The sequence below is a fragment of the Alligator sinensis genome, unplaced genomic scaffold, assembly GCF_000455745.1.
Source record: "Alligator sinensis unplaced genomic scaffold, ASM45574v1 scaffold168_1, whole genome shotgun sequence".
Classification (NCBI taxonomy): domain Eukaryota; kingdom Metazoa; phylum Chordata; order Crocodylia; family Alligatoridae; genus Alligator; species Alligator sinensis.
This window is the reverse complement of record NW_005842377.1, coordinates 1,157,782-1,166,306: the sequence shown is the minus strand read 5'-3', so window position 1 is coordinate 1,166,306 and position 8,525 is coordinate 1,157,782. Positions and strand designations below refer to the sequence as shown.

The following is an 8,525-nucleotide window of genomic DNA, read 5'->3' as shown; positions in this document are numbered from 1 at the left end:
CCCAACAGACTTAGCAGCCTGCAGAGCAGCATCCAGCTGGTGCAGCATTTATCAGCGACATTATCGGCCACATCAGCCAAAAAAAACCTGATTGCTGATAATGTCAATTTTCCTTTTATCAGTGCTGATATGCTGATACGATATGGACCTATGTATTGGTGCACCTCTAGCAAACATGATATCCAAAACCACCAGTCACTTTGAAAATTAAATCCCTAATGAATTTGTGCCATTCAAGATTCCTACATAGTAAGTATAAAAATTATAATGCCATCATACATGCAAGGGAGTAAAGCTAGTGAAATACTTTTTAAGCAATTGGAGAATAGCTCTGTTTTGTAGATAGCCCTACACACTATTGCCCTCCTTCAAAGTTGATAGGAGATTGTACTGGTATTTCACTGTTTGTGTTCTTTAAACTCCTGGTGTTGTTTAGAGACAAAGCTCTTGTTATTATCAATAAAGCAGAATGCAATAGTAACCATACTAGGCAAATCTATGTGATATCTCCTAAATTGAGAGAGGATCATACAAGGGTACTCATATGAAGTGAAGATTGAATAACAAATTCAAACATAGCACATTTTAAAAAGAATGCTCTTTTTTCAGATCTGAAAACTGTAAAAAGTTGACAAATATGTCTTCCTAATTCCTAATGTCCTCGATGTAGAGATAATGTGATCTTAACATAGCAAGCTATACAGATCAGCTTTTTTAACCTTGCAATAATTTAAGTGGGTAAGGTTTTGTTTTCAAATCTTTCTCATGCCGGCAGTCGGATCAAGAGGAGGATGGAGATCTAAAAGCACAGGTACAGAATGAAAGGTCACATATTTTATTAAACTGTGGGTGTGTGTAGTGTTCATAACTCTTAGCATGCAATTTGTCAATTCTCTGTGAAGAAATGCGTAGAACAGCATTTTGTATCCTTTGAATATTGTGTCCCTTACCTTTCCCTTTCTTTTTCACTTCTTTCAGAATAGTCTGATTAAGCGAATAAAGGGTGAAAATGTGTATGTCAAACATAGTAATCTAATGTTAGAGGTTGGTATTGGTATATACCAGTGCATGTATTGTACTTGTGTGTTCAGTTTTAGTGGTAAACTTGTGGATCTGCACTATGATGCATGAATTGTGTGGTCCCACGTACTAATAAATTAAATAGATGGTTTTCTTTCTCAGATTATGATGACTTTCTCTACCGTGTTTTATAATTGCGTGCGTATGTGTATGTGTGAAGTCTCTTTATCAGGTATAACTTACAGAGATGTTGGTAAACGTTATTTTGATGCTCACGTAAATGAGATTTTCTGTGCAGTTATCTTTCAAAATATCACATTTTCACAAGAGTGTTGTGTCAGTGCTGTGTTCCCTGATATCCTAAAATATGACTTGTTATTTACTTTACTAACAAAATTATATATTTTGATTTTTAAATGTTGGTGGTTTAGGTAAATGTTATAAAGTGCTGTATCCATTTTTTTTTTTAACTCTCAAGGACCTAGACAAAACTCAAGAAGACCTGATGAAACACCAGACAAATATAAGCGAGCTGAAACGAACCTTCTTGGAAACCTCTGCAGATACCACAGTATCTAACGAATGGGAGAAGAGGCTTTCCACATCTCCAGTCCGGCTTGCTGCAAGACATGAGGAAGCTCCCATGATTGAACCACTTGTGCCTGAAGAGGTCAGTACCTACCTTTTAATCAGAAACAGTTAACTATGTATTTTATTTAACTCTCCTAGATTGCTAGGCACATTCAACATACTTAAAGAGAAACTCAGATTCTCAAATACCTAGGACACAGGTCTTCTTTATCATTGCCAAGAGTGATCTAGACTAAGTTTCTGAATTGTCTATAATTTCAGACTTGAGAGAGGGTCAGTAGTAATTGGAAAGGGATAATCCCAAGGTTATTTAACACATTGAAGATGGAGCACTTCGAAATTATGGTGACTTGTACACTGAAAATGGCTAAGAACAATCTTTAAAACAAGTAATTATATGGTGGTAGTCCAGTTCCAACATAGTCAAACAGTATCTTTTAGAAGTAGAGGCTTCTAAACATGCAGATTTTTTACCTAGAGAGCTTAGTTTTTAAGTACTACATGTGACTAGTGTGTATACATTCTTAGGGCATATGACATTTTGGGTAACTTTTGGAAATCACCACGTTGTTGTACCGTGAATAAAGTACAATAGCTAGCCTTCCACAATAAAACACCCAGTACTGAAAACCAAGCCGCTGCACTAAGACTATGGCAGGATTAACTGTGTGATAGCACTAATTTTTCTCTACTCTGCCTGCCTTATTAGCACCTATGTGATGGCAAAATGCTGTGAGTTAAGTATGTCAAGGGGAACTGGCTGCAGTGTGTTTATCCAAAATGATCTTTAGCATTCCCACTATAGCACAAATTGTCCCTGAAAACACAGTCTTCCTGGTGCAATCGCCCCACTCAAGGAGATCCTTTAGTGGCATACAGAATACACAGCAGTACCTGTGCCACTTGAAGGGATGCTACCAAGGAAAAGCTACCCTGGTCTCTTGCACTTCTGCTTCCCTGTTCTCTTGCAATATCTCCCTATCCAGCGTGCCCTTTGGTGCTATTAGCAACTGACATAAATTAAAACAGACTTCGTGGCTACTCTGAAACAAGCAAGGAGGCAGACATAATACAGAGAGAACCTAGGATTTGGCAAAGGGCAAAGGAAGATACCTTTGCATTGCTCCTTGTGAGCTGTGCTGCTCTGTCTTTAATTGTGGCTGAAGATTGGGCTTGTCTGTGTCAGAACTAAAATTCTAACAACAAAGCAGGTTATACTGAACATGTTAAAGATGAGGAGACCTGCCTAGAGAGCATCTAGCTGAATGACTGAGTGGATGAGGCTGAAGCAAAGAAAAGCTGCTTGCAGCAATCTGGTAACCACCTGAATTCACTTTCTCTGTATTTCAAATATAATAGGATGCTTTTCACAAGCAGCAAAGCACTTTATAAAAAATGTCCTAGAGAAGTACATCTACATGAGTCATTTGGAAAGATGAGTTACAGGAATAAGAGGCTGTATTTTTCTTTTCTTTGTTTTTGATATAAGAGAACACTCTCAAAATTACGTCAGCCCGTTACCCAAACCTTATAAACATAAGCTGTACTCCTAAATCTTATCCTCATATATGAATTTTAGCAAAATGCTTAAAAATTGGTGTTGTTTTGGACTGAGGATAGGTGAGTTCCAAACTTTGATGGGCTCACGAAACACAACAGCATACCTAAACACAGCAGAGTACCTTGTCTCTCTTCACCAACGAGCTTAAGTATGATGCTGAGACAAGTGTCTGTCAGGGAGGTTTCAGACTTTTTCTATGTCAGTAGCACTACCTCACATTCTGAAAGGAGACTCAATGGAAGGAAAGCAACAGAATTTGTAACCAGAAGGCCAAAATACGTGGTCAGTGTTTTTAAAAAAAAAAAAAAAAAAATCCCACATCCTTTTTAAAATGTTTGATAGGTTTGCCTATAACACCTAAGATAGCTGTAATGAAACAAGAGTGGAGGAAATAATATCTGAATTTCTTGTCAGATTGGGTATTTTGAGCATTTTATGTGCAGTTGTTTTCATTCTTATCCCCTTGAAAGGTCATTAGTCAGTGTCACAATGCAGAGAGGGGGAAAAAACAGGAAACATTGTTTTTAATACCTCAACCCCTGGCTCATGGGCTAATGTTCGAGCTAATGAGAAGCAGCCAAATAATAACTGACTGTTGACCTGAATTAAGACAGACCTAGCAACCTACAGAAGAAAAGCTACAGATCTCATCATCACCTTTGCCAGTTTTCTATGAAGTTCTGTATATTACCTGTCTGTAAGCAAAATGACAGCATTCACATTTTTTCATTGCACAATGTAGAACATACATCATGGTAAATATTGAGAGATTAACATATTATCACTTTTGTAGTACTACTTGTAAAAACAAAAAAATGACTGTTATAGTGAGTGGATAGGTTTGTCAAAAATCCCAGTCCCCCAATCTGAGGAAATACTTGGTCTCACTGCAAAAAGAGTAGACAGCCCCAGGAGTGAGGAGGGCAGCAGAGTATGTCTTCACCCAGTGTGAACAAGTAAAGGCAGAGGATGTTGGTCAAACCAAAAGAGGGCTTGTGTCACTCTTAGGTGTGAGGGGGTAGGAGGATACTGGAGCTGGCTCCACTTCTTCAGGTTCTTGTATTCATTGGTTGGCCTTGAGGACTTCAAGCTGATTGGCCTCTTCACTTTCTCCCAATAATTTAATCTTTCCTCTTGGCTGCAGGAGCACCTTGCCCTTTCATCTCATCCCACTGCCTCACTGTAGCTATTGTGAACAAATTGTGTTGCCATGATGCTGGATATCTAATCAGTATTAATACAAAATGTTTTCCTTTTGGGCCAGATTTACAGTGATGTGCCAGTCCTCCTTGCATTGCCTCTTTTCTTTGTGGAGGCACCCGTTAGGGCTAAAAAGAATAGGACTTTTTATTTTTCCTTTTTATAAGAAACTTTTGCTAGTCCAGTGTTTAAGAGCTGGCTCCCAGAGATAGATGAGATGTGGCATTTTAGTGATGGACCTTGTGCCTGTAAGGTGAGTAGGTGGGAGGGACCTGAAGTTTTCAGTCTGAGGTTTCCTGAGTACCATCTATCATTCTCGTCCTCCCCACCCCCTCTCATTCTGCCCCTCCAAATGAAGTGTGTGTGTGCAGAGTGAGCAGGATGAAGGATCTGCTCCCAGATACTGTTTATATGGTGGAGCCTCATAACCTTTTACTGGATCAAGTTAACTTCTGGTATATGAGATGGGGTGGATACATGCTACTGATACCCATTAAGTTATTAAACTTGGAGCCTGCCACATAAAATCCATCTCCACGTCCTATTTTACCAGCAGGGTCTGATTCAAGAGATTCTCAATGATTCTGCTGAAAAAAATTCTGCTTGTACTAATTCCTGTTTTGTTAGTTTCTCAAATGAAATAGCCTGTCTATTAACAGTTTGCTTATACTTGTATGTTTAAAATATTGTTGACTAATATGGTATAAGATCAAAACTATCTCCTCAGCTCTTTCTCTTTCATTAGACCAAAGAAGACAGGGAAAAATCTGGAAAACTTATATTTTTGCAGAAGGGAAGTACCACATTCCTTGAATCCCAGGTAAAATCAAAGCACGATTTCTAAAAATGCAATCAAATAGACTGGTACAAATTTACCTTTTTTACCATTTTCCTTTTCAAAACCTAAATTTTTAAATAAATGTTCCAAAGGTAAGTATGAATTTTGTGAATAGAATGTTGGCGATAATGAGATACCATCTAAAATTTTTGGCTAATAAAAAAATATTTCCTTATACTGACAGATTTACTCACATAGAGTTGGGTTTTGTTTGTGTGTTGGTTGTTTGGTTTTGTGCTTTTTCCTTTCCCATTTTGCATGTGATTGCAGAGTCTCACTAAAAACATTGCACTAAGCAAGGCACTGTTGTCATTAGAATGAATCTCCTTTATACTGTCAAGTGAATTCAGCTTATCTTGAATGATGATGAATTTTGAATTCTTATTGATTTTTCCATTAGCCAAGGGAGATAGAGAAGAAGCTGCAGGAAGGAGAATCTGCTGGCACTGTGGTTACTTCTCATCAAATCATTATCCAGAAAAGTGTCCCATCATCCCTAGAGGTTATTTTTAATTCATTTGATTTAAACCAACACATTTGTTTAGTTAAATATAAAACTATTCTAGGGTCATGTAATTGGGCCACGAGTATGCTTTTGAAATAAGTCACATAGCATATTTGTATTTGGAGAAAAGATAGTTTTGCATTATTCTCAAATAATAGTTGTAATGCTCCAGGCATTTAGTATATTGTAGAACTCCATTTATATCATGTTAAGGAACTTCATTTTTTAATGAGAACCAGAAAATTCATCTGACATTACAGGTGTGTACAAACATGTACTGTCCTGAGACCCCAAAACATTTCATTTAAAAAGTGTTTGTATTAACTGGGGAATAAATTACTTGCTTAGCTTACATTATTTTGTAAATATTTTATAGAAATATGGGTACGTTGTTGATATATGACTTTAAACCCAGGATTATTAAAAAATTCATAAATGGCCAATCAGATTATTTTTAAAATACAAAACATTTTAAATGCTGTTCAACTGAAAATGAATGCAATAAAAGGGAGTGTGAAGTATTTTTGTTCCCATATTGTAAATGCCCTTTCCAAAGGATTAAAAAGATGTTTTTAAATAAAAGTGCAAGTTGTTATAAGTTTACTTTATTGTCTCTACCAAATATTTGGTAGAAGTTATTACATGTTTCAAAATACCCACCATGCATTTCCTAAAAGATTTAATATTTTGGTGTTCCTGAAACAAAGATAATCCATTAGATATTCTAATTTAGCTTTTATATTTCAAATATAGGGCACTGAGGATTGGGTTATTATAGACAAAATACCCTCTGAGGTAGTTGATGGTGAATCGAAAAAAAAAGTGCCATACAAAGTAATGACTGTGAGCCGTAAAAGTGACATTCCAGCTGAGATATTAAAATCCAGTACCATTCTAATGCAGAGCTTTGAGGACTTGGGAAGTGAAATGCAATCCAAAGAGGAGAATAAACAGAAAATGTACACCTTAGGAAAGTCGTATGATACAGTATCCGGGAAAATTGTAATCATGACAAGTAAAGCTAAAGAGGGAGAGAAAACAATACAATCTTCACTAGACGCCTTTCAGAAATTGGAGAGGCAAGTTCAAGAATCTGTGAAGATCATTCCAGTAGTAGCTGAATATGAAATTCTAGAGCCTGGCACCGATGAGAAAGCTAGGCGGGTATCCGATGTGCAAAGCACGAAGAGGAAGCTGTCTGAATCTTTGACACCCATAAAAGAAGCAGAATCTCAGTTGCATAGTCCTGAAGAAGAAACTTTGAAGAAGGCACAAAAGATGGACCAGGATTTGCAGTTGCATGGTACACTGGGAAGTTTGCAGACTGGCAGAGCAGAAAAACACCTTGACAGTGAAGCCCTAAAAGCAGGGGCATTTGATCGGAAAGATAAGAGCCTGTCTGAGTGGAGATATTCCAGAGAACAGCCATTTACCATTGCTACTGCTCACTATGTTACTGACTCGTCTGCATCAAGAGTAGTGGTAACAAGTGGCTTTGAGTTTGTGCCACAGTTTAAAAATTAAAGCATGACTTATTTAGGCAATACCCTCACACTACCCTGCCTTTCAGTTCTCTTGCTGCTTGGTTTTATGTTGACAACAGGCAACCCAAGCTTATTTTTTTTCCTCATGATTTAAATCAGAACCACGGTCAAAGCAGGCATTATCAGGCTTTAAACCTTTCAAGTTTATTTAAAGAGTCACATTACTGAAATGTAATATTGCTGCTGTGGCTGATAATAAAGAAAAAAGGTTTGCTTGAACCAGCAAAATGCCAGTGCTAACAATTATGCTTTTAGACAACTGCTTCTAGTCATAACGAATGTGTGCTAATTTATTTTCCCATTCTTTTCCTGTTTTCTACCTTTCTGTCCCTGTGACCTTCGCCTCTTTTCCTCTGTCTCAGCCTCCAGTTTTGTCTGTTAGCATATCTGTGTTTGTATGTCTGCCTTTTTTTTGTGTATGACTCTACATTTCTTTGTCTACTTAGACTAAACAGTCCTCCGGTGAAAAAACCTTGGATGGTTCAGATATCTTCAGTTTAATAGAGTCTGCCAGAAAACCAACTGAGTTCATAGGAGGGGTTACTTCTGCTCCCCATAGCTGGGCTCAGGTGGCCGTTTGATTTCATCCATGAATTTAATAATTGCACGCCGCTGATTTTTTGGTTTCTTTTCTTCCCCATATTTGCACATAAATATTTGACCTCTCAGAGAATTTAGAATCTGCACAGTTAATATTAATGCAGATGCTTAATGTGCCTTTTAAAGCTAGATCACCAACAGAATCCTTATCAAAAAGTCAAGTTCTAGTCAGCTTTAAGTTTGCATTTAACTCATTTTATAAGGTGTCTTTTTTACTGTTGGAAAATGAAGACATTGATGCAAATGAGAATATTGTAAAGCTTCTCCTTTTAAAATGCTAATTTGCTTTATTTTGCATATGTGCTATTATAATTACTTTAAAGTGGAAAACTAAACTCTTCAGGAGACGCCAGTTGGCAAAGCTGAATAATCTTTTATTACCTGTATTTACAGTGTGTTGGCAGTAAGAGCTCTGATAGGTTTTATTCTCCACACCTGACATTCAGATTTTGTTTTCTTCCGAACAGAAAGTGGAAACAAAGATAAGTCAACAAGCAGATGAAGTGAAAGAAGAGGTGGAACTGCATCTGGATGGAATGGAGAAGGTTGTGCAGGAGACCGTAATAGTTGAGGAGAGACATGTGAAAAGTGTGCATGCAAGTGGGGATACTGCTACAGTGGCTGGAGATGAGCTGGATGCTAAAGAACAGGCAGTACCTGCTGCTT

At 37.4% G+C, this 8,525-nt stretch overlaps 1 protein-coding gene across 1 annotated transcript in view; it reads left to right on the top strand.

Annotated features, from left to right (window-relative positions):
- Positions 1–8,525, top strand: part of EPB41L3 (erythrocyte membrane protein band 4.1 like 3) — a 141,025-nt gene that overhangs the window by 126,528 nt on the left and 5,972 nt on the right. Inside the window, 7 exon segments of the mRNA XM_025210858.1 lie at positions 979–1,044; positions 1,499–1,690; positions 5,118–5,192; positions 5,611–5,712; positions 6,469–7,197; positions 7,706–7,828; positions 8,327–8,525. The exon segment at positions 8,327–8,525 is cut by the window's right edge and continues 2 nt beyond it. Of these exon segments, the coding sequence (XP_025066643.1) occupies positions 979–1,044; positions 1,499–1,690; positions 5,118–5,192; positions 5,611–5,712; positions 6,469–7,197; positions 7,706–7,828; positions 8,327–8,525 (1,486 nt within the window).